The sequence below is a fragment of the Rhineura floridana genome, chromosome 10, assembly GCF_030035675.1.
Source record: "Rhineura floridana isolate rRhiFlo1 chromosome 10, rRhiFlo1.hap2, whole genome shotgun sequence".
Lineage (NCBI taxonomy): Eukaryota > Metazoa > Chordata > Lepidosauria > Squamata > Rhineuridae > Rhineura > Rhineura floridana.
This window is the reverse complement of record NC_084489.1, coordinates 85,430,192-85,456,447: the sequence shown is the minus strand read 5'-3', so window position 1 is coordinate 85,456,447 and position 26,256 is coordinate 85,430,192. Positions and strand designations below refer to the sequence as shown.

General features: G+C 42.2%; 1 protein-coding gene across 2 annotated transcripts; it reads left to right on the top strand.

The window, feature by feature from the left end:
- ARF1 (ADP ribosylation factor 1) lies at window positions 1-24,133 on the top strand. 2 transcript variants are annotated; one of them, XM_061586125.1, is made up of 5 exons: window positions 1-95; window positions 15,026-15,209; window positions 16,001-16,111; window positions 18,872-18,996; window positions 22,628-24,133. In XM_061586125.1, exons 2-5 carry the CDS (start codon window positions 15,062-15,064, stop codon window positions 22,787-22,789), a joined length of 546 nt encoding a protein of 181 aa, XP_061442109.1. In that variant the 5' UTR covers window positions 1-95; window positions 15,026-15,061; the 3' UTR covers window positions 22,790-24,133. The 2 variants fall into 2 exon arrangements, with proteins under 2 accessions (XP_061442109.1, XP_061442108.1); XM_061586124.1 differs by lacking the exon at window positions 1-95 and adding an exon at window positions 482-716.
- The last annotated feature ends 2,123 nt before the right edge of the window (window positions 24,134-26,256 follow it).

The window sequence follows — 26,256 nt, the reverse complement described above, 5'->3', positions numbered from 1 at the left end:
TTCCTCTTCTCAAGCACGAGGCGGAGCCCCTGCCTTAACTGCCGTTCTCGTGAGCGCGCGCACGCCTCGTTGCGCCAAGTACTTTTTTTGAAGAGGTGCGCTCCTTCCTTCCTTTCCTCCCTCGCGCGTCTGCGCTCTAACGGTCCGTACGGGCACGAGACAAGGGGACGACCGCGCATGCTCTTGTAGCCCTTCACTACTACTACTACTACTACTATTACTACTGCTCTCTCCCTCCTGAGCTTTTCTTTTTCAAAAAAGTTGCTTTTGACCCCGCCCCCTGTACTCTCTCTCCCGCTGCCGCCGCCTCATTATTCCCGGCGCCGTTCTGCTTTGTTACGCATGCGCCTCTCTTCCTTTTGGCGCCGCTTTCCCAACGCCCCGCCCCCTTCCCCAACCGTTACGCCTCTCCGACTCCTCTCCCTCTGGTCCCCTTTTCTGCCGCGTGAGGTGTAAAGACGGGGGGGGGGGGGGGAGACTCAGCGAGCGAAATCCCCTGGTTTTCCCGCCGTGCTTTGCGAAGCCCCTGGCACTGACGTGGCCGCCGGGAGCCGCCATCTTGTGTGCCTGGGCGCAGTGAGGGAAAAAGAGGGAGGGAGAGGGAGGAGGAAGGAGAAGAAGAAGCCGAAGGAAGGAAGGAGGAAGGAGGGGAGGGGGGGCACACAGAAGCGCAGGAAAGGAGCAGCCCGGTAAGGAGCGAGGCAAACGGCCGCCCGGTAAGCACCAGTCTTCTGCTCTCCGCTTCGCCTTAGTCGGGGCCTGGCGGGGAAGGGGGAGGCGAGGAAGCGAGAGCCGAGCCTTTCGCCTGAGTCCCTGGCCGGGCGGTGCCGGCGCTTGGGCCGAGGCCTAGCTCAAGGCCAGGCGACCAGGAGGTGGTGGTAGAGAATCCCATCCGGGCGCTCGGCTTCTCTCTCTCTCTCTTTCTCCCTCAAAAAAAAAAAGCCCCCTCTCCATTGGCCTTTCCTCCAGACTGAGTAGGAAAAGGCAGCTACAGGCCGCACTGCAGGCTTGGACTCGGCTGGGGAAGGGAGGCGGGGGGAGATCGAGGCCGAAATATTGGGGGGGGTACATCGATAGGCAGCCTCAACGGACCACCCTTTGGACAATATCGCCTTTTCCTCCGCCGTGCAACAGCAAGCTAAATCGTCTTAGCAACTCACGCATAGGGGGCAGCCAGGCTCCTTCAGGCCTCTTTCGACCATTCTACCTCTTCTTCTCCCTCCCCCCCCCGCGTTGTGTGTGTTTTTAAATATTGCAAAACAACTGTTGCTGCTTATGCTTGGGGTAGGCCTTCTGTTTTCCCGTCTTCTCCCCCCCCCAAAAAAAAACACCCGGGCACTTTCTTCAAACACTTTCTTAATTTTGTTTTTGTCTATATAGAAATGTGTGTGGAAAATTCTTGTCCCGCCCTCCTCGACTGCTTTCTCCTTGCTTGCTTACAGCTAAAGTAGCTCTTTTTAATACGTAAAAGTTGAGGAACGGCAGGCATGCCATGGTTAATTTTAGCCTGACTTAGAAGTGGGGGAGCCCCCCATAACAATTGTGACACCCCATTGGTGGCCTCCTGCGTAGTTGCTTAAACGAATCCTGGAAGGGTTGCTTACAAGTGCAGAATAAACCCAAAACCTCCAATCCCAAAAAATTTGTGATCTGAACATGTGGGGTACATAGAAGATCGGTGTTTAATCATCTCCCTTTACTTCCTCGTCTGTAGTTGAGCCCAAGGTTTCTGTGGATGGGGTGGGGAAGCTGATTCTGATCACTTAGTCACTCACGGGTGACTTCATCAGCAGGACAGAAAGTTACGCAAGTGCAGAATCTCAAGTGTGAAATGGCTGGGGAGAAAACTCTTCCTCTTCTCCCGTTGCAGTGAAGAAAATGGGAGTTATGATTGAGTCTCTATGCAGCAGACACAAGCACAATCCTTTGGAGTAAAGCAGTCTCATTGCTACATACGCTTGTCTCATAGAGTTTCCCCCCGAAATTCAGTGCAACATTGGCACAGCTAGTCTCTGCAGCCAGATGCACTCCACTTATATTTTTAGCTAATACAATTTCAATTGAAAGACTTTCTCATTGGGTTTCTTTAGGGTTTTTTGCCAGCATCTCTTATTATTATTTGATTTACTAGTTGCTTGTTACCCAAAGGTCTCCAAGCAACTTATAGCGCTGTTAACAAATATATCCCACCATACAAACAAAAATATAACACACACACCCATACAGCCACAGGAAGCTTTGGCAGCATACTATTAACAGACATAAGAACATAAGAAGAGCCTGCTGGATCAGGCCAGTGGCCCATCTAGTCCAGCATCCTGTTCTCACAGTGGCCTACCAGGTGCCTGGGGGAAGCCCGCAAGCAGGACCCGAGTGCAAGAACACTCTCCCCTCCTGAGGCTTCCGGCAACTGGTTTTCAGAAGCATGCTGCCTCTGACTAGGGTGGCAGAGCACAGCCATCATGGCTAGTAGCCATTGATAGCCCTGTCCTCCATGAATTTGTCTAATCTTCTTTTAAAGCCATCCAAGCTGGTGGCCATTACTGCATCTTGTGGGAGCAAATTCCATAGTTTAACTATGCGCTGAGTAAAGAAGTACTTCCTTTTGTCTGTCCTGAATCTTCCAACATTCAGCTTCTTTGAATGTCCACGAGTTCTAGTATTATGAAGAGGGAGAAGAACTTTTCTCTATCCACTTTCTCAATGCCATGCCATCTAACATGCCAGATGTTAGACAACATCTAACAGTATGGTGACAGAACCCCAACGATATCAGTGAGGCAATATGGCAGTAGGTGTCACCAGTCAAAAGGCTTGGAACTCCTGCCTCTCTCCTTGGTCCCTGTGCCTAAATACCATCCAGTTGGATGTGAGAGTACCAGCCGACATCCTTAATTTTGTAGGTCTTGCATTTGTCAGCCTGGCTATGGAATATGGCTGTGGTGTGTAAGAACAAATCAGACTTTCCTCCTTTCTCATTTTCTTCTGACTGACTTCTTTAGATGCAGCTTCTAAGTAGCTCTGTAAAAGGTCCAGGAAACACACTTTACAGGTTGGGTTATATAATAATCCTTGTGTTGGGGATTCAGTGGTTGATTGGCTGGAGCAGGCTTGGAATCTAATTGTTCTTGTGTTGATGCGGACCTTTTATCATCCTTAAGAGTACTTAAATATATGAGGTGATTACATCTTTATTTGCTGGGGGGGGGTGTCTGTCAGATTAGCCAACCAAAGGAACTTGCTGTCTCGCCCCTTCCACCACAGGGAAACAGACACTAGGTCTCTTGGGGAACTCCTCAGGACAGTATTGGCTTATAGCGGAGCAGCAAGTTGTACATAACATTGTCTTAAAGCTTTTTTGTGGGTCATAAAATTAACCAGTTTCATTGTTTGCCTTTGACCTTGTCAGTTGTCTTTGAGTGCAAATTCGTTATTTGAATGGGGTACACCTCGCCTCAAAGCTTTAACCTGAAACACCCATGATTTCGAAGATCAGAAAACAATTGTTGTGGGGTTCTTAAGATGGTACTCCACCGCAAAAAGTGGCAGTGGCTAACCTTTTTCAGCCTGGGGAATTCATCCTTGTCCAACCCTCGGTCACACACTAGTTGTGGTTGCGACCACCCCAAACTAACACGTGTGTGCAGACTCTCATAATATGCGCACAGATCAACTGAGGAGGAAGGGTTATCACCCATGTAGCAAATGATCGATCTGGTAACCATGGAATTTATTTGTTTTAAATTTATCAGTTGTTTCCCACAACCGGTGGAAGTCCCAAAGCAGTTTACAGAACAAAATAAAATGCAAAGACTACAATATAATCAGAAAAATAATCTAAAAGCATAAAAGATCCAACAGCCGTCCATCCAACACAATTATAAACATCTAACAGCCACCAAAAGCCAGGCCACTCACTAGTGCTATCCAAATGCCTGGGGAAATAAATATGTTCTTTCCCTGATGTTGTAAATATGGCAGTTTCAGTGCCAGGCAAGCTTCCCTGTGGGAGAGCATTCCAGAGTCAGACTGTCACAGAAAAGGCCTGTCTTCTCCTTGCCACCAGACATATTTTTCCAGGAACATTCAGAGAAAAGCCTCAGATGTTGCTCTCTGAGTCTGGGTAGGTTTATACAGGGAACGGTGATCTGAGAACTTGGGGTCCTGAGCTGTGCAAGGCTTTATAGGTCGAAATGAGCACCTTGAGTTGGTGATGACAGTTTGCCCTACATCACAGCACTGGGATGGGTGGAAAGAAGGTTAAACCTTTCTACCCACCTCAGTGCTGTCTACTTTTTTCTTTTTGCTGCTACCACCAATATGCATGTGGTCTTTGAGCGTGGCCCAGGAAAAGTGGCTTAAGGGGCTGTATCAGACCTCCTTCCCATGGGTTAACCAACCCAGTTATAAAACAATGCTATCCTCTTGCAGGTGACAATCAGGTTTTATTATGCTAAGATTATGAAGTAAAACATTGAGGGTTTGGTTTCTAACCTCATGTGCACCTTTAATACATTTTTAGTCTTATTTCAGACTTTGTGTGAATAATCATGTTGTATGGTTGGAACTATAAGCATTAAATTCTTGTAAGAGTGAGGTTTCTTTTTTTGTAGCTTGAGTATTAGAAATTTGTACAGAACAAAATCATGCTCATTTCACCTCTTAATTCCCAGTCAGACGCCATACATAAGAATTGCCTTACTGGATCAGGCCAAGGTGCATCTATCCGGCATTCTGTTTTCAAGAGTGTGCAGCCAGAGATCTTTGGAAAGATTGCAGCCTGTACATTGGAGGTGCTATGTGTTGAGTCCTAGGGTCAAAGGTATGCCGCCTTTGAAAACATGGAAGTTCTACTTAGTTATCAGAGTTAATAGCCAGTCATAAACCTGCTGTTCATTAATTTTTCTAATCCTTTTTTTTAACCACTCAAACTAATGGCTATTGCCACAACCAAGTAATGAAATTAATAAGCTATGTACTTCCTCATGTAGCACATAGTTAAACTATGGAATTCACTCCCACAAGAGGCAGTGATCACCACTAACCTGCATCACATTAAAACAGGACTAGACAAATTCATGGAGGATAAGGCTATCAATAGCTACTATGCTTCCAAATACCAGTCGCAGGAAACTGCAGGAAGGGAAAGTGCTCTTGTGCTTAGATCTTGCTGGCTTCCCATAGGCTTCTGGTTGGTCACTGAGACTGGGATGCTGGACAGGATGGGCCACTGGCTTGATCCAGAAGGCTCATCTTACGATGTTCTTATGTATGCATTGTATGAAGCCCACACTTTTGTCCTGGCGAAAGGAATTCTCAGCTGCTCTGAACACTGCTTTTGCTAAAATAATCTGTCAGGAAGCTGTTAAGAGTCACTGAGGAGGTCAAGGAGAAGATTATTTGGCTCAGCAAGATAAAATATTCTCATGTCATGGAAGATTTGATGCCGTAGAAAGAAATCACTTGAAAATAAAAAATGAATTGTGTTATTATTATTACACAATATAGTTGGTTTAGTGCTGCTTGCTTCCCACTTGAAAATCGGAAAATGTTCTTAGGGAAGATTCTTTATAATCTCGCTCAGGAACATTAATTGTCTGAGCAGTTAGCAATAATTTGCTTCACTTACTCCCTGATATGGTAAGAGTATCACCATCCTGTGTATTCCAGATTAAAATATATTTAACATAATTTATGACGTAATTGATTTTCCTTAAGAGTTTAAATTGTGTATGGCTTAATCAAGATTCACCTTAAAGCATGGTAACTTTTATAGCGTTGAGAATACCTAAGAATAAGCTGGATATTTTTCCTTTCTGAATTGCTACAATCCTATACCCACTTACCATTGAATGAGCCCCATTTAACTCAGTGGGACTTAATTCTGAGTAGACATGTATAGGCTTTCACTGATGATAAATGGGGCTTTAAACGCAGAGAGTGCTGTTTCCTGGGCATTCCCAAGAACATACAGTGTATATGGCTGGAAAAACCTCTGTGAATGAATCTTACCTTGATTTCTTTCAGACAGAAGTTCAGTACAGTATTAACCAGGGCTGTGGAGTCGGTATGTCAAACCTTTGACTTCGATTCCTCTATTTTTCAACTGTCCGACTCCGACTCCTTCATAAATGGCAAATGTATATTAATTTTTCTACTGTCTGACTCCAACTCTGACTCCCTCATAAATGGCAAATGTATATTAGTGTATTAATATTAATTAATATTAATATTATTTTGAAGTCGGAGTCAGTATATTTCTACCGACTCCACCCAAAATTGCTTCCAGCTCCACCCAAAATTGCTTACTACTCCGACTCCACAGCCCTGGTATTAACATTACTAAATCCGAGTTACTGCTGTTATCTCTTATGGGAGAATTTAGGTATCCTAGACCAGAGGTTCCCAAACTGTGGTCTGTGGACCACTAGTGGTCCGTGAGCTTCATTCAGGTGGTCCATGGCATATCTGTGCTAAATATTCATATTGATTTTTAGTTGTATTTTTACTAAAATTCAACTTCTGTTTCTTAGATTGCATTTGATTATATTCTAACTTGCATTCTTTGGAATGCAAATTGTAATACAATAGAAGAAATAAAAGAAGCAATAAAAATACAATTAAAAAATACATCATCTAGCACTGTGCATTACAATTACTACAACAGGCAAAAAAATCAGTAAGTGGTCCACCAAGATCATCAGAAATTTTCATGGGGTCCAGCAGGAAAAAGGGTTGGGAACCACTGTCCCAGACTGTTTATGCTGGCGACTCCTGGAATAGGATGTGGAAGTGAAGTTCCATACACTGATCTGCAGGAATTCTTTTTATCGATTTGAAAAAGTTGCAATATCAGCTATCCTGTATTGAAATGTCATTCAAGCCCCCCCCTTTTTTTTTTTACAGCTTTCAAGCAAGGGGTTTAGTAAGTGTTCTGCTTTACCAGCTTTTTTATTTATTCTGCAGTCTTTCTTGCTGTATGCAAAAATCTAACATTATTTCTAGGCAGTTCTTTTGAAAAAGTGAAATACTACATGCTGATAGCTCTGTTCTCAAATTCTTTTTCTATGAGGATCTCAGTCCAGATGTTATCTACTATTGTTTTCTTCATCGTCTTATTTATAGTCTCACCGTGTACAAGCAGTTCTATACCTTTCTGTGCTGAGTTGAGTAACAAATTAATACAGCTTAATATTTAAGCAATTTACTGCTGGATGGTATTTTGCTGTAGGCTCTGTGTGTCACGTATGCCCTCTGCTTGTCTAGATGCAATCCTTTAAGCTTTCATAGCTAGACACAAATGAAGAATACTCTGGAACATGAGGCTTTAAAAAAAATTTAATCTACCTTCCAGTGCAAGAATCCAAAGGTTGTGATAAGGAGGTGTAAAGTTTTTGGAAGTACACATTTAGGACTAAACCTGATATGCAGGATATGTAGATGTTTCTAGAAGCAGAAGCCCTGTGACAGCTCATCCTCTCCCTTTAACATCTTGTACAGAACATCAGATCTGAAGTCATTGCACTGAAGGGCTTCCCAACCCCTGCAAATGGCTGCAAGTGCAGTGAAGCAGCAATGGGAAGCTGCCATGCAGTGACATCACATGGTATGCTCTTTTATGAGGTGTTATGGCACCGGAAGGAGAAGATGCATGAGACTTAGAGACTTCCTGCTTGGGAGCTCCTTCCAGGACACATAGGCAGCCCTGTAAGAATAGAGGGTCTCTACTATTGAAGGGAGTAGAAAAAGAGGGCGGCCAAACAAGAGATGGATTGATTTCACAAAGGAAGCCACAGACCTGAATGTACAAGATCTGAACAGGGTGGTTCACGACAGATGCTCTTGGAGGCCACTGATTCATAGGGTCGCCATAAGTCGTAATCGACTTGAAGGCACATAACAACAACTATTGAAAGAGTCTCCCTCCTTGCCCCACTTTTCCTTTGGACACATCCAATGCCATTACACAAGCTTGATATTAATCAGGTGTGCTAGGTATCAAATAACATTTACGTATATGAAGCACGAATCTACGCAGTCCATTAGGTATAGTGAAACTATATGCTGGTGGCTGTTGCACTTCATGAGGAGCCTTGGAAGGGATTCTAAAAGGCTAGCTCCAGATAGGACAAATGCTTGCACTGTAGCTAAGCAAATTTTCTGACATCTCTATAGCTTTGGCCAGTCTACACTTAAGGAATCTTGAGGCACTTTTTATGTAAAAAAGCAGAACTCTATAATCTTTTGCCTGTGTGGGGAGGACCTTAACAGTTAATTTGAAAAGTAACAAGAGAATGTGCTGTCTTGACCACAAGGGAATTGTCCTATAGCAACAGCACATTATAGTGAAAACACATATTAACCTAAGCTTGGCTAGTGAGGCCCTGAAATGCTTTGGGGCACAGGAGACAAGCCTGTACAGGACAGTAAGGCTAGAGCTGTGGTTCCCCTCACCAATAGCCCACTGGTTTACACTGGATTGGGGGCAAGTTACTCCCCCACTTACCCCATTATCCCAGCCCAAAACTGAAAAGAGCTGCTGTTTTGTTACCTTCTGTGTGGTTTTATGAGGTTCAGATCTTTCCTTTATTCTCTAATGCCTGTCTTGGATTGGTAATCCACTTCACAGTCTTTACAGGTTACAGGCACACAACTGGATGTAAAATTCTCTATGCATTCTGTTGTGGAATGGAAGTTAGCTGGTGCTAGTCACAGTGGGGGAAGAGAGACCGTGTAGAATAAGTTTAGAAGGAGGGGAAACTCAAAAGGGATACTTGGGTCTGTAGGAAGAAGAAAGGAGGTGGGGCAGTTGGCCTAGCAGGGAGTAGAAATGTTTAGAAAAGATAGTTAGAGATTAAGTGTTCCGAAGCAATAGGGCAAATCACTGGGGTATGGCTGGCCATATGTGAGGTAGGTACAGGGCTTGAAGAAACTTTGCTTTGGAAGAGGAGTGGGCTGGGTTCTGGGTTGGTAGAGTGGAAGCCAGGATTGAGAAACATTACTGTTCTTGTATCTCTGAAATTAGAGGTGCTATTTTGACTGTAAAGCCGCCTCTTCCTGCCCTTATGTTTAGCCTACTGTTAGAATATTACCCTCTTATCTACATGCCCCAAGTTAATTGGTAAAACCGAAGTTTAGGGAGTCTCTAAGGCTTCTGTAAGAGACTAGGCATTGTTAATTGGGGGGAAAACTTCCTTTGCAGTCCTCTCAAAGAATTCCCTAGAAAGTTAAAACCATAATGACAGAGCACACTATGTAAATATTGAGCAAATGGAATCTTAAACTGTTAACCCAATTAGTCTATGCTAGTATAAATACAATGCTTGAAGATAAATTTCCAGAATGATAGTTTTATCTCTCCAGTTGTGAGTACTTGAGGCATACACCCCAAAATTAATCTCTCAATTTAATGATAGATAATCTTTCATCTGCTTCAAATGCAACAGTAAACAGTTTCCAAATATTGTTGGGTATAACTGTTTATGAATAGCTGTGTATTGTGCTCCAGTATCTTCTCTACAACATTATTTTGTTGTAACTTAATTTATAGTTCCAAAAGGGGTCAAGAACAATTGCAGTTACCTGTTGCATAATTATTATTTTCATTTAATCTTGTATTTGTGGAACCTGAAAAATAGTGTTGTTCAACTGCAAAGTGGTCTTACTGTAGTCTGTCAGAATTACTCAATGTTATGGGTTGAGATTATGATCAGTACAAATATACACGCAGCTGTGATGCTTAAATATTTTAGTTTTGATGTTACCTATAATAATGTAAACAGCCAGAGGCAATTGGACTACAAACCTTTCATGTGTAGCACTGGATTGTTGCACAGCTTAAACACAATTATGCAATGATAGGTGCTGTGTGAAATATGCTGTCATGAATACACAATAGTCAGATTTTGAGTGTGTTGTGTGCAGTTTCTGTCTGAACCGTCTTAACCAGATGTTGAACTACTTCATCTGGCCATGCTGGCTAGAGCTGATAGGAACTGGAGAGCCACAGGTTCCTCTGAGCAGAGCAGTGGTGCATCTAGGTAGAATTGAACGTGCTGCAGTGAGTAAAAGTTCCTAGGCAAGATGATAGATAACTTCCTGTTTGCACTGTGTCCTGTCCTGAGCTGATGATGTAAATCACCACTCACCTATTTGTAGTTGTGGCACGACCTATGTGGTGACTTCTCAGTTTTGTGGCTGCATATGTGGTGGTTAAGGTGCTAGACTACGACCTGGGAGATCAAGGTTCAAATCCCCACATAGCCATGAAGCTCATTGGGTGACCTTGGGCCAGTTACTGCCTCTCAGCCTCATGAAAACCCTATTCATAGGGTCGCCATAAGTCCGAATCAACTTGAAGGCAGTACATTCACATTTTTAAAAATTAACAACTTTGATAACATTTGAACTAAAGGTAACTGAGTTGCTGGGACATACGGTTTTCTTGTGAGTTGCACATCGTGGGTTTACTAATTGGGCATGTTTAATGCAGGGGTTTGATCCCAAAATATTTGAACATCTCACAGTAAAATTTAAAAAAGAATGCCGTTAATTACTTTTGGCCATTAATTTTTTTCATTATGTTTTGTGGCATCCTTGTTTCCTGATGCACTTATGACAGACAGTATCATACAGAATTATATCTGGCTTTCACTTTTGGAAATGCAGTTAGCACTGGCTGAGTTGTACGGACAGAGCAGGGTCAGAAGTTGAACATAGTGTGTTTACCATGTTATGCCATTAGCCAACTTGGTAGGACATCGTAATTTGCTAGGCTGAGCTGTGAAATTTATGGATAAAAGATCTGTGGCCGCTGCTTATAAATGGGGTAAGTATGATGAGAAAACATGGTCTAGTCGTGGCTTCCATGTTCATTTCTTAAGAGAAGCTACAGCAGGGCATCATCTTCAAAAGAAAGGTGCAGGAACACCAGCTCTTCAGAAGTGTGAGGTCCTAGGATACCACTGCTGAGTCTGATTGAAAGCCATTTCCCATTGAGCTAAGAACATTGAAACATATTCATTCCGATATCCCATTTTTTGTTAGGTTAACATTTAGTTGAGGAGCAAACTGGCAAAAGGAAATTAGGGCTGATTTGCTCAGAAGTTGCAGAGGACTGGAAGCCTGATTGCTGTGCAAACAAGAACTGCTGTGGAGAAAATGAGGTCAGAAAGTAGGGTTTGTCTTCTATGCTGTTCCTATAACCAGATAAGGAGCACTGAGAGAATTTCTCCAGGTTCTTGGGATACTAGTCGCTGTGACTAGTCTGGGTCTAAAGTCCTAATATAAGTTAGTCACGTAGCTATTCCTGGTGCATGTAAGTGTAATAAAGGTGTGACTCAGCCTGTATAAAATGTTCTTTTTGGCTGCCACAGCTAAATCTGTTGCTGAATAGTAGTACATTTTTATTTTAAGACAAACAATGAAGGATCCTGTTCTAATAAAGGATTTGAAAATCCATAGTACTACAAATTATAACCAATGTATAATTCCTTCTTTCCCTCTCAGGTGCATGACCGAGGTGCTAGTTGTCTGTCTGCCAAATTTGGTTAAGTGGAAACTTGTATCCCTGTTGTCACAAATACCCATTGTCTTTTTTTAAAAAAACCTTAAGTCTTTTAAAGCTTATGAGAGACATAACTAGCATAGGAGAGGGGGAGAAACCCAGGTACACAGTTACCCAGGGGCCTCTGGTGATGCTGGTGCTTTGGAATTTTAAAACAATTTTTTACCCCCAGGTGCGAAGGGCACTGCTGGAATCCTGATTTTTCCAACTCTGAATTATCAGACCAATCCTACTTATTTGTACATAATGTGGTATGGATTAGTGAGGCATGTTGGTTTGCTTGTTTTTCATTAAGGAGCATGGAATAATCTTGTATTATGACATTACTGTTAACAATGCTAACTTCCTAGCTATAATAGCCTGTATATTAGAATAAAAAAATGCTGGGAATTAGTAGCCTCTTCACTCAGATGTTTTAGAATGTTTGCTAGTCATTATAGCACTTGAATGCAAAAGTAGAGGAGAGTTATCAAAGGTGGACTGAGAGCAGTGGACTGGTATCCATTGAAGTTGTCCAGTTAGTGCAAGGACGTCTGCTTGCATTCCTGTATCGTTCTGGGGCTCTGCAACCTTCCAGAGCAACTTTGCATGGGGAGCATGAGGAACGGGAGGTTGGAAGCCCCATCATGCAAGCAAAAATCCTTGCACTAGCAGGACAGCTTCCTTGGATACAACCCAGTACACAGTGCCTTACAAAAGTACAATGCTCTCTATTACAAATGGTATTTGTAATAAAACAATTAGAAATGGTATAATTACAAATGGTTCAATGTAATTTCATTCTGTGTGATATTTTATTTTGAAACCCTGAAACTCAAAAATCAATCACTGTAAGGTGACATTGGTTGTATGTTGGGAAGTGTTTGTAAGAAACATACAAAACTGAAACATGTTGTTTGCATAAGTATTCAGCCCACACACATTAATATTTGGTCGAGCCACCTTTCACTGCAATAACAGCTTTTAAGTCTTTTGGGATAAGTATGTACCAGCTTTGCACACAGTGTCGGAGGGATTTTGGCCCGTTTTTCTTGACAGATTTGCTCCAGGTTGTTCAGGTTGGTTGGACGTCACTTGTGGACTGCAATTTTCAAAGAGCACCACAGATTCTCTGGGATTGAGATCAGGACTTTGACTGGGCCACTGTAGGGCATTCACCTTTCTGTTCTTGAGTCACTCTAATGTTGCATTGGCCTTGTGCTTGGGATCATTGTCCTGCTGAAAAGTGAATTTCCTCCCAAGCCTCAGTTTTTTAGTGGACTGAAGCAGGTTCTCTTGCATTATTTCCCTGTATTTGGTCCATCCATTCTTCCTTTGGTTTTAACAAGATGCCTGGTCTTTGCTGATGAGAAGCATTTCCACTGCATGATGCTACCACCACCGTACTTTACTGTAGGGATGATGTGTCTTGAGGCATGGGCAATGTTAGGTTTGCACCACACATAGTGTTTGAGTTTTGGCCAAAAAAATCTACCTTGGTCTCATTTGACCACAAAACCTTTTCCCACATTGCAGCTGGGGCACTCCCATGCTTTCTGGCAAACTCCAGATGTGCTTTTAGAATTTAGATGGTACTTTTTGAGTAACGGCCTCTTTCTTGCCACCTTCCCATACAGGCCAGTGTTATGCAGAGCTCTGGTGGACTGGTGCACCATTACTCCACTCTCAGCCACTGAACTCTGTAGCTCCTTCAAAGTGACTGTTGACCTCTCTGTGGCTTTTCTCACAAGTTTTCTTCTTGTTCGAGCACTGAGTTTTGAAAGACAGCCTTTTCTTGGCAGAGCCTGGGTGGTGTGATGCAGCTTCGCCTTCCTGATTCTTGATCCATCTGTGCTCACTGGGATATCCAAACACTTAGATATTACCTGGATATTATTTTGTACCCTTTTCCTAATCTGTGCATTTGTATTACGTTATCTCGCATTCTGTAGAATGCTCTTCTACAGAGAATGCTCTTGGTCTTCATTTTCCTTCAAATCCACAGCCTGACCAATGATTCTCAACAGTGGGGGTTTTATCCTGACAGTGTGACAGCAACTTTAGTGGTTCACAGGTTAGGCCAATGCCAAGGTAATTGTCTCAGTAGGACAATTTCTTTCATCTGTGTAAAATGGGAGCTTCCACAGCACAGGGGTTGAAAACTTACCCAAGCAACATGTTTGTTTTTTATGTTTCTTACAAACATTTCCCAACATAAAAACCAATGTCACCTTACAGTAATTGATTGTGAATTTCAGTGTTTCAAAATAAAATATACAGAATGAAATTACAATGTACCATTTGTAATTCAGTAATATGAGAGCATTGGTCAGGGGTCTGGTTACTTTTGCAAAGCACTGTATTTAGCTTCACAATGTACTTCATGTCATAAGGCTCTTAAGTGGCAGCTGACAGTAACTTCAAGGAATAGCTAGAACAATCAAAACTAACTTTGAGGTGTCCTCACCCTACTGTTCCTTTCCTTTCTTGTTTGTTACATTTGGTTTATTATTTATTTATTACATTTGTATGCCGCCCCATAGCTGAAGCTCTCTGGGCGGTTTACAACAATTAAAACATTAAAAACACAAAATAAAAGTCAGCTTGGAAAGCTTCCAGGAGGCACAAGTTGTAAAATAGACATAATTGCACTCCACTGTTCATTTTCATTGTGTCAGTAATTTAGTTTTTCTGGTTCACATCTGTGACGAACATTAGTATAAGCAAGTATTTGTAAACATTTCTTGTCCAGTTTGTATGGTTTCCATAGAATATTACCGTATATTGGACAGCATAGGTTGTATTCAACTAAATCCTACTTAAAATAGACACAGTGAAATTTAATGAACCTAAGTTAGCCATGACTATTAACTTCAATGGGTCTACTCTGAGTAGGACTAGTACTGAATGCTACTCTATGAAAAGCATTTACTGCAGCAAACATTTTGTTTATTTAAGGTTTTATATACCACATTTCAGGTGGGCATCACAAAGCAACAATAAGCCTTGGGTTTTAAAACAATTACAATAAAATGGAAGGCAACTTGTTTAGAAGAAGCTATTACTGCTGCTTCTCACTCCCCTGGGGGCGAGATGGTTCTGCATAAGCCCCTGTGGTGATAGTTGGAGGAGGGAGGGGGACATTATGGGATCTGAATAGTGATAATTCATCAAGCTTCTTTCTTCTCCACCCCCTCCAGGGCAAGAAGGTCCTACTCCTTGCAGTATTCTACTAGATCTTTTTCCCCCCTTGTGTTGAAAGTATCTGTTTATCCTCAGCTGAGAACCCACCATTCCATTCTGTTCGTATCCTGAAACTCCTGCTTTATATTGAGCCTCCATTGCTGTGGCCTGGCTATGCACATTTGCACTTGGAAATAAATCTCACTGAGTTCCAGAGGGCTTTTATTCCCAAGGCTTGAGCTAGATGTGACTATGGTACTGCACAGAGCTAACTGTTTTTAATTTCTTTTCTACTAGATTTCCTTGGCCAGTAAGTGAACATCAGACTTAAGAATGGGGAATATTTTTGCTAACCTCTTCAAAGGCCTCTTTGGCAAAAAAGAGATGCGTATACTTATGGTTGGGCTGGATGCTGCAGGAAAAACTACTATATTGTACAAACTTAAACTCGGTGAAATAGTAACTACAATCCCTACTATAGGTAAGATGTCAAGGAGCTTCTCGTTACAATTTATGTGACTGTTTTAAAACATCTTAAAAACTGATTAAGAGAGCAATTGTACACAGACTTGACTTGGAAGTAAGTTTCATTCTGCACAGTACTTCTGAGTAAACATAAATATTGTAGTTCAGGTGTTGCTGAAGCCAGCTTTGCTGCTTTGGTTAACATTTTATCTGCCACAGCAGACTTTATCTCATTGGTCAGTTGTATTTCCATGTTATAAGTGAGAAACTGGTGACAGTGGAGATGCCATTTGGTAAATCTATTAAAAACATGTGACAAATAATTTGAAAGAAGGCAAAAATCAAAATAATACAGCCAGTATGTGATGCTTGGCCTGTGTGTTTCTGAAAATCACAAGCAAATCATGACTAGATGCTGTTAACCTATTCTAGCTTACCAGTGGCCCTGCAGTTGGTCATCTGTTTCCAGCATGGCCTTCAACAGGGAGCAAGTTAGAAGTCCAGATTCAGGTGTTGACCACAGTGGCTCTTACATTTGCCATTTCAGATTCATAAATGTGTGTTGAGAAGCGGTATGCTCCCTGGTGAAGTGTGAATGGATGGTAGGGATATCAGTATGTATACTGAATGTAGATGTTAAGACTGGCCTCTAAAATGTCTCCCAATTGGTCAGGAGATGCAAGGGGTGGTAAGGAGCCTATAATTGAAATTAGTAATTTCCCTCTCTACCTTAGTTTGTTAATGTGGATGAATATACCTTTTCACTTGTTAACTGATCAACGTCTCTCCCACAATTTTTTATTACAGGTTTCAATGTAGAAACTGTAGAATACAAGAACATTAGCTTCACGGTGTGGGATGTAGGTGGTCAGGATAAGATCAGGCCACTTTGGCGCCATTATTTCCAGAATACACAAGGTGAGTTATCTTCTGTAGGTATCCATATATATATATATATATAAGTGTTGGCTTCAGATTTTGTTTCAGTGGTTGGCAAGAAAAGCAAAAGGTTGTCTAGCAAGCTCCCACAATTGTCCCCTCACTGCCCTCTCCAGCTTGTAAAGCAGTTTCTGCCATGGGGTGGGATGGGGGTAATGCTTCTACATCAGCCAGGGGGCAGTTGGAGGCCTTTTCCAGGCCAGATTGTACCCATAGCTACTTTTCTGTCTTGGATGTACCTGTCAACAAAACTAGTCAAGTGCCCCTTCTTTTGAATGGAACAAGTCCAGAAAAATTGCAGGCAACTCTCTAAACTTGTTAGCATGTTGCAACCAAGGGAATGTAGTTTCCAGCTGGTTTATTGAAAACCACTTCCCAATCACTTGATGGCCTGTTGAATTTTAGCTTCCTAATCTTTTAATGAAGATGTTGCTGTGTACACCAACGTTTAGTCTCTTCCAGCCCTCAGGGTTGACTTAGCAGATGCTCTGACAGATCAGCATGTGTTTTGTTTTCACAGTTTACTTTGTGCACAGGAGCGGCTGCATCTGTGCAGGCACACAGCTTGGCATTGTCGGCTGTTGTCTCACTACTTGTGAAATTCTTTGCTTAAGGCTGCTTTGCCTTTACAGTGTCAAAGTTGTGCACCAGAGCTTGAGTCAGAATCAGTGGAAAGACAAGTTGACATACTTGTTTCTGAACAGGAATTGACCTGGGTCATCTTCATTTCTTTCTTGATGAATCCTTCATGGTTCTGGTTGGAGAAGGGTTGTAGCTCAGTGGTAAATGTGCTGTGCATGCAGAAGGTCCCAGGTTCAAATCTCTGGTTCATCTAGGTAGGGCTGGCAAAGGATCCTGTCTGAAACTGAGTTCAATGAGCCTATGGTCTGACTTTGGCTGCTTTCACACATGGGGCTAATAACGCTAGTTTAACGGATTTAAAAGGTAGTGCTTCGTTCCGGATTTCAAAAATCCCTTTCACACTGCAGTACCTGTTATACCGGCATTTTGCGCAACAGTCTTTCACACACAGAGCACAGAGCAGATTTTTTCTCCCTCCCCCTTCATTCAGCCTCACGCGACACCGGATGAGCAGGTCTTCACCTACCTTTGGTTTGAGGCCTGTTCTTTTGGTGCATGGGGGGGTTGAAAGAGGCACGATGGCGATCAGCTGAGAGGCGCGGCAGCGCAGCAGCAGAGGCTCTGGTTGAGCACAAGCAGCCGCAGCACAGGCTGCTCTCAGGAGCAGCTGGGATCGGCTGGGAGGCGCAGCGGTGTCAGTGCAGCAGCGCGCGAAGGCTGCATGCTGGGACACCTGTTGGTCAGGGCGGGGATGCGCTGCATGCTGGGATGGCTGTCACATGAGCAGCGGCAGCTAGCGCAAAACTCCCGCAACCTTCCTGTTTCCCAGCCTGCTATCGGAGATTTTCAGGTATCATTTATTACAGAAATTAGTGCTAAACTTCCACTACATTCCACCAGAATTCCGGAGCTACCCGTTATGTCATGTGAAAGCTCAAATTTCATGCGCAAATTTACAGGAAATAAATCGTCAGAATAACGGAATAAAGTGCAGTGTGAAAGCACCCTTTGTATGAGGCAACTTTATGTAAATGGACTGTTCCATGTATAGTGTTGCCCTTGTAGAATAATAGCACTAAGATCATCTGTAGATCATGTTGGCTCTGCTGGGGACTCGAGTGATCATTTGTACCTAGTACGTTGGTAGGTACCTTCAGAATTCTGCTTTTCATAAGCAAAATACTAGGCAGTGGCTTTTCACCTGGCAAAAGTCAGTCATTTTTCTAGCTCAAGAACCACTCAGCCAACTTGCAGCTGTCGCTATGCATGTGGAAGTTGGGTATTAAGAGTAGATGTCTGAGAGCATCATTTCAAGTTCTCCTATGCAGTAATGTCTTGCAGCTTCTCCATTCCTGTTTTGTAACTGGAGCTGTAAAATGTCCAGTTGGAGGCTTTCTTTTTTTGATACATGCTTTCAAGGTGAGCTGCTTTAAATAGCTTTTCTAGCATGCTGTAATTTGTCTGCATCAGCATATTGCTGATGGAAATTTCAGCAGTAATGCTGATCTTAGCTATATAGGGCATGGGGTGGCCTCCCTTGTTTGCTAGAGAGCATCACCTTAGTATCTGTTGGCTGAAAGATTGAGGTAAAAAACATTTGCGAGTCCCATTGTGTTGCATATTAAGCAAAATGCTTCTACTTTTTATAATTGGTTTTTATTGTTTCGTCTGAAGCCTTGACATACAGAATTTTGTTAGACACTTTTTACAGCTTTCTAACTTTCTCCGAAGATCTCAACAACCTTATTTAAAGGGTTCCTACTAATTCTTTACCATCTTGTTTGCAAATGCCCAGAATTCTCTCAAGTCGTGTTGATCTTGTTATATGTCCTTGGATTTTGAACAGAGTCCAGAAGATGACTATCTGCTTATGTGCCTCCATTGGCTTGATCAAAAACAGCACTTGATTTTTAAACTGAGTAAATAGCTCCCTCACATAGTTCACTACTATTAAATCGCTATGTGACTATCTTAAATACAGTAGCTGTGGTGAATTGGATTTAAATTGCATTATAGGTCATGTTTTCTACCAGTGTTATGAAACATATGTATGCTTCCCATGGCAGTAGACGTAGCTCCATGCTTAAACTTCCATTCAGAAAGCCTCTTTGCCTCTCTGTTCCTACCCCAAGTAAACAGTTGTTGCTTCCTTTGTAGGTTTGATCTTTGTGGTGGATAGTAATGACAGGGAGAGAGTCAATGAGGCCCGAGAAGAACTTATGAGAATGTTGGCAGAAGATGAGCTCAGAGACGCTGTCCTTTTAGTGTTTGCTAACAAACAGGTAAGTATTAAGAAGTGATTGTTAATAGCATAGCCAAAATGGTGTGTCCCCCCTCCCCCGGTTCTCTTTGCCTGCCTCAGTTGCAAGGATGAGCTTCTTGCCTTCTGGTTACCCTTTGTTGGTTGTGACAATATTAGTGGGGTTTGCCGTCAGCAGCAGGTTTGAAATTGTATTTCTGACAACATTCAGAAGCAAAATTCTGTTGCATGACACGGTTGCAGGACAAGCTGTATCTGATGTGATGCAACCGGTATTACGGAACCCCCAGGGCTTCTCTTGCAACTCAAAACGTACAGCTTGCCTGGGATGGCATCCCCATGCTAAAAGCCCCTTTATGCCCTCTTGCTTATATGTAGTGTGTTTTCTTTATTGGCTATCTCAAGCTGCTGCACCACCAAACAAATTAGAAGAACTTAACATAGTTCGTTTGGGACCACCGTGCCATTAAGTAAGGGGCTGGAAAAATACCAGTGATACCTGACAGAATATAAAAACTTAGGACAATATATGGCACACCCCACAGCATTTGTATTGTGGTGTTTTTAGAGGGCTCACTTTTTTATATCTGATGGCTTTGCCTAGTATTAGAAAGCACTGAAAGAAGAATTGCTATTCCAGATATAAAATATTTTTTCCATCTCTAATACAGATTTCTTCCCTACCTGTCCCTTTTCCTTTTGTATCATGTCCTTTAGATTGTTAGCCTGGGGCCAGTGGCCAGTCTTACTGATATTTTTTAAGCCACTGTGGGAGCCTTTTTTGAAGAGTAGGGTAAAAATTATTTTAACAGGTTGCCAACAGAGATCTAGCTTTTGTTTTAACTTTTAAGCGCCTGCTGAAAACCTTTTTGTTTCACCAGACTTATGCAGATGATTAAGAACATGCTTTTTCTGCAACAATTAACCTTTGTTTTTATTGTATTTTAAATGTTTTTTTTAATTCTGTGGTGGTTGTTTTAAACATGTTGTAAACCGCTTTGATGTTTTTAATGAAATAGCTATATACAAATATTTTTATAAATAAATAAAAGGGCTAGTGAAATGAACCTGAACTTCATGCCTTGTACGATGATGGCAGCAAAAATGAGCAGAGCTTTCTATTAGAAAAGGTCAAATTCTCCCCTCTCCCCAAAATTACTCATTTCTCCGAGTTTGGTATATAGATCATGTTTTTAAAAATTAACCAACTTCAATCATGTAAGAGAAGGTAACACTTTTTTAAACAAAGAGCAATTTGTCTCCTGCAATTTGGCACGGACAGGAGGTTGAGAACTCTGCTGCATTTGTGATCCTTGGCCCTAGTCTCTGGATTGGAACTTGCTGGCATCAGTGTGATAGCCAAGCACTGTGTTTCAACAGGTAGTTCAAAAATGTTACCATTCACCTGTAGCCACATCACTACCTGCAAAGTACAGGATTTGGAAAGGTGATTTTATAAAGCCGGAAGCATAAGTTTGTGCCTGCCGTATTCCACTCAAAACACCCGCAGTATGGGAGCAGACAGGCCCCATCATCTTGAAATCTGGTTAATTTAAAAGTCATTTCAGTTACTACTCACATTGACTTTATCTTCAGGCCACAGGAAGGTGGCTTCATTTAGCAGCAGTTTGTGTATATAACAGCTGAGTAGTTAAATAGCGTCTGTCTGCAGTAAAAATATTTCTTTATACTGGACTTCTGGGATGCTGTTAGGGTTTTTAAAAAAACAAACTATGAGTCTTCCTAGTTTCTCAAAGGCTGGGGCTTCCTTTTCATTTCTGGCTAAAATAAGCCAAATTGCTACTCAGTAAAAAGATCTATGCGTAGCACATTATAGATTTGTGAAAGAGTAACCATGTTTGGAATCTTCAAGTAGTAATGAAGATGTCAAGCTGGGCTGCTTTAGTGTTCACAGAATGTAAAAGTAGGTGATGGCCAGGTACCATGTTGATGAGCCTCCGCAAGCCTGAGCAAAGTGCTGGGCTCACATGCCCCCCCTTCCCTCCTCCGTCCCCCACAAGTCCAAGAAGAAGACTTCTGCCAAGTTTAATTTCATTTTCAAAACAATCTCGGCTTATGTACGAACCAGGCCAGCTTAAAGAATGGTTGTGAAGCGAACTTGTTTAACTATCCATCGTTTTAAACCAGGATTTCTGGTTCATATGCAACAAAAGCCGACTGTTTGAATATTAAGCTAAATTCAGCTGAAATTGGCCTTCCATATGGGGAGCGGGGAGCACGTGAGCCTGACACTTTGCTCAGGCGTATAGAGGTTCACCCATGAATTGCTAACCATGATTTAACACTGAATGCAAAGTGACATGATGCCAGCAGGTACGTGTTTTTTTTTTAAAAAAGTATATTTTAAGTTGCATAAATAAGCTCAGTTCAGAACCTTATTACTTCCTTCTCCACTGCCCAACTGTGGGAGTATCTGAGCTGAGTAATGTAGAAATTGGCACTCTAGAAATGTAATCCTTTATTTGAAAAGGGATGTGTCTAGACCTCAGGATGGCAGACAAAACTGATGGGGATAGAGGCTGGGATTCCCATCCCCTGTGTTGCTCCTTTCCCTAGCTGTTGTTGCCTGACTAGCTTACTTCGTAATCTTGATGCTTTTCCTTATGAAATCAGTCAAAATTCTTTTAAAAACAATACTTGGAAATTGAGTGAATGAACCAGAAAGTTGATGCCTGGTTGAGTTGAGGACTTGGCCTTCTTTGATAATATCCATGTGATCTGGGCTGCCAGAAGTGCATTCAGCACAGAGTAGTGATGTTTCATTTCAGCTTGCCGTTAACTCCTGAAGCCTTGCAAAACATCTAGGTGCTCACCACACTTAAAGCCAACTTAAGAGTGTTAGTATGCTTCAATTGCATATTGTATCTACTGCCAGATTCCGAAAGAGGGTTTCTCAGATTCGGCTGTTGCCACTCTGTCAGAATCTGTACTGTGGGCATTTTGTGTACTCACTGGATTGAGAAGGGAGGATTGCTGCTGTTGCTAGTCATGTGAGAGCAGACACATGTCTTTGGCCTCAAGGAAGCAAAACGTCCAAACGATAATCTATCACAACTGGGGGGGGGGAGCTAACTCTCAGCTGTTTTGGCAGTTAAAGACCCATCTACACAGGTTTTCACTGTCTTATAGCAAATAAGCCATAGTATGAAACTGACATTCACTTAATGGGTATCTTGTGATATTTCCATCCTGGTGTTGTGTCCCACTGAACTCTGAAGGTGTTTTGGAGGCCACGGGGGGGGGGGCTACAACATCTAGGCAAGATTGTCGGAAGGTGTAGTTCTCCAACACTACCCTGAATTTTCTTTTGGAAGACTCTGGCTCAGCTTTACTTGGGTCTAACTGACTGCTATATTTGGTGCCGAGGAAGAGGTTTTGCCCAGATCTGGTTCTATCTCTGGGGGATGTTTTGTAATGTATGCCTTGAGTCATCTGGAGCATTTTTGGCTCTTAGGCACCATTCTCCAGCATACTGCTCTCAATTTATATCGCACTGTAGTCTGGATTGGTTAGATTAATGGTGGGTGGAAAACCTTGCTATTAAACCACAGTTGGACTATATAGTGCAGATCCTTCCTGTGATTCTCCAAAGGAAAAGTGCATTTTCTAAAGTAAATTGCTTCCATTTTCAGGACCTGCCTAACGCGATGAATGCAGCAGAAATCACAGACAAACTAGGACTGCATTCTCTTCGCCACAGGAACTGGTATATCCAGGCCACCTGTGCCACTAGTGGAGATGGTCTCTATGAAGGACTGGACTGGTTGTCCAATCAGCTCCGAAACCAGAAATGAAGTCCTAAAAATATTCCTTTCCCTCTTTTTTTTCCACCTCTCCTTATTTCCTCCTCCTCTTCCTCCTTTGCCCTTCGCTTTACTCTGATGTGGCAAACCATGCTACTTTGTGGTATTGAGTGCCAGAAGCTGTTTTCATTTCTCTTGTCACAGGAAGTTCTTCACCGTGCTGTACATGTGGCAAATCCAAGCCTGAAAACAGTTTAGGTTTCTTATTTAATGTAAATAGTTCTTGTTTCCAATGAGACAGTTTCTGGTACTCCTATGCAATATTACTCAGCTTTTTTATTATAAAGAAAATCAATTCGCTGTTTAGTACTGGGAAAGGGATTTAAAGTGGATTCAAAGAAAAGTTGCCGGTTGTCTGGTTGTACGCTAGAGCTGAATACGATCCCTCTTGGCTTGCGAGGTCTGTAGGGAAGCAGGATTTGGTGGCTATTTTTTAGCCTGGAGATGTCAGTTTCTTTTTTTAAAGAAAAAAGGAAAGTTGAAACACTTGAACAAAATGTCCATTGTGAGTTCTGCAACAACTTGAATACCAGCAATTTAACATGTTACAGATCCACGGAATGAGCAGCATTCTGGATCTTTCTGTGCTTGACAACCTTTTTGTGTGTGGTTTTTTTCCCCCTTGTGAATGTGAGATCTCCTAAAGTCAGAACTAGTTCAGTTTAGGCCACAGACGTAAGAGAAATTGGCATACATACAAACACTAAAGCCCTCCAGTGCTCTCTCATATTTGAGCAAGAACGGGTTTTTTTCTTCTTGCTTCTCATTTGGGTGCCATCTTCATCTGTTCTGTTGTCTTCCCTCCACCTGCACACCCCAAGTGTTTTGGACTTTTCTCATGTAGACTACTCCAGAAGGCAAATTCTTTCCACAGAAGCAGGCCACAGCAGTTCTTAGCTCTGTCATCAGCAAGTACTGTACTTAAGTAAGAAATGCCATCTAATGTAGTGTCTAGGGGGAAAAATATAAAAAGCATGAGAGTTTGGAGTTCCATTCCATTCTAGAAGTGTTTGATGCCATTGTTTTGGAACAACCCCATATCTGTATATGTGTGAAAACCCTTCACATCCCTCATACTGCAAGGTTCAGATTTGCCATCAAGAAGACCTTTAACTTTTTTTTCTTTTGTATTTTGATAAAACACTGAAGAAGCTGGAGCTCTTTAAACTTTAACTTTGAGGAACTATCAGAACTGGTTTGTTTAGTGTTGTGGAAAATCTCTCTATTTGCTTTCAATACACAGTAATCAACTGTTTTGTATACTTGTTTTCAGTTTTCATTTCGACAAACAAGCACTGTAATTAAAGCTGTTAGAATAAAAATCTCTTAACTATTCCCTGGGGTTTTCATGTTTTGACTGTTCCATCATGCCAGCTTCCATAACCAAATACATACTGAATAAAAAATTTAAGTCCCCACTTGGACTAGACACAATCTCCTCTGTGACTCTTAAGATGTTGAAGTGAAAAAAGTCCACAAAGTCAAAAAATAAAGTTATTTTTTCTTGTATGTATATCACGTTAAACCAGACTTGCGAATGGTGTAGAATATGACAGTATTGTAAAGTTGTTTAACTTGGCCCTTACTTGAAGAGTTTCCCTGCTGTTTATTTAGATAGATGAGTTGGGGAATTGCATTCCTTGAGCACTGGCATCCTGAGAACCTGCTTTCAGTCAAGTAAACAGGTGTGTAGCCCGTAAGAGATGCCTCGGTATGGGAGGAGGGCCTACCAAAATCTCGGAAGCGTGAAGGGAGATGCAGCTGCAGTGATTGCTGAGCACAGGACACCATGAGTTAGCGAGTGGGGCTTTAGTGCCCTACATAACTTGGGGACTTTCCCCATGACTTAAAAAAAAAAAGCAAAGATACATCACTGGTTTTTCCAGTATTCACAGGCAAAAAGTGATTACCTTAATTCTCAGTTAGTTTCAGTTCAAAAAACTGCTTGTCTGCCCCTTCTTGGGTATTGCCTGAACAGCTGCGATGTCTCAGAATGTTGACAACTGTTTTATGTGGAATGGGGGGTCGTGCTGTTTTCCATGACCAATGCACTCCTAGGGGAAATGTAGATGGTTCTGAGTGAAATCTTTGTACTTGGCCAGGAGTGGCTCTATGTTCTCCTGAGGAAAAGGAAGGGAGACCTTGAGGCCTAGGTGATGGCCTGGTTGTTGCATCTAAGGCATGTTTCAGCCCCTCCCAGCACATAGTTTGGGAACTGGTGCTGGAAAAACAGCAGCGCCCCCCCCCCAATCTGCAGGCACAATAGAAGTGCTTATTGAGCTCATGTCATCCATCTGATTCCATTATAACCACACAATTCCTGCCTGAAACCCCCAGCCTCTGGAAAGGATGTTTATGCAATGACTCAAAGAATAAGGTTTTACCCCATGTGGTGTTGCAGCACTGGAATAACTTCTGCTCACTGGGGATATCGTCCCAACAGCCTGCTGAGACCTGGGTATTGGAGTTCGCTCACCGGCACAGCCAAAACTACTTTAAGCCTACGTGTTTGTTCTCCATTGAGCTCAGATTGGCTTTAGGAATATTCCATTCTGAACACTATAAAACTTTTTCCCCGTTCTCCTAATGAGTCAGGTGTTCTTCAGACTAGCATTGCTGCTCCATTTCTTCAAGGAACAGCTTAAAACTCTTTAAATTGTTTGACATGAAAGAAAATAACAGCCTGCTGAATCAGGCCAAAGGCCCATCTAGTCCAACATCCTCTTCTCTTTGTGGCCAACCAGATGCCTATGGGAAACTCACAAGCAAGACTTAAGCACAAGAGCAAATCTCCCCACTTGCAACTGCTGGAAACTGGTATTCAGAAGCAATACTGCCTCTGACCGTAGAGGCAAAACCTAGCTGTCATGGCTAGTGGCCACTGATAGCCTTATCCTCCATGGATATATGTAACTCTTTTAAAGTCATCCAAGGTACTTGCCGTTGCTAGATGCTGTTGGAACCAATTCCATAGTTCAGCCATACACTGCGTGAAGAAGAACTTTTCTTTGGTCTGTTGTGAATCTTCCAACATTCAGTTTCATTGGATGTTCCAGAGTTCCAGCATTATGAGAAAGAAAGAAAAATGCCTCTTTATCTACTTTTCCACACCATCCATAATTTTATACGCCTGTATCCTTATCAAGAATAGGTGAGTATTGCAAGATGTTAGCTTGAATATTCTGCCAGGTGGGAAATGAGAGCCATAACCAGAAATTATTGTGGTGGTGGTGTTATTAATTAGATTTATTATATGCTTGTTACCTGACAGTCTCTAAGCAACTTGCAGCACTGTTAAACAAAAACATATACTATGAAAACAATAAAACACCACCCCCATGCAGCCATAGGAAACCTTGACAACATACTAATAACAGACATCATCTCAGTCATAAAATGCTTGGGTGGGGGAAGGTAAGTCTTGTCCTGGCTATGAAAATATCATTTATTAAATTTAT

Excerpts from the sequence above, each read along its gene's own strand:
- ARF1 (XM_061586125.1), top strand. The coding sequence starts at position 15,062 with ATGGGGAATATTTTTGCTAACCTCTTCAAAGGCCTCTTTGGCAAAAAA. Across the intron at positions 15,210-16,000 it reads AACTACAATCCCTACTATAG|GTTTCAATGTAGAAACTGTA; the intron begins GTAAGATGTCAA and ends TTTTTATTACAG. Across the intron at positions 18,997-22,627 it reads TAGTGTTTGCTAACAAACAG|GACCTGCCTAACGCGATGAA; the intron begins GTAAGTATTAAG and ends TTCCATTTTCAG.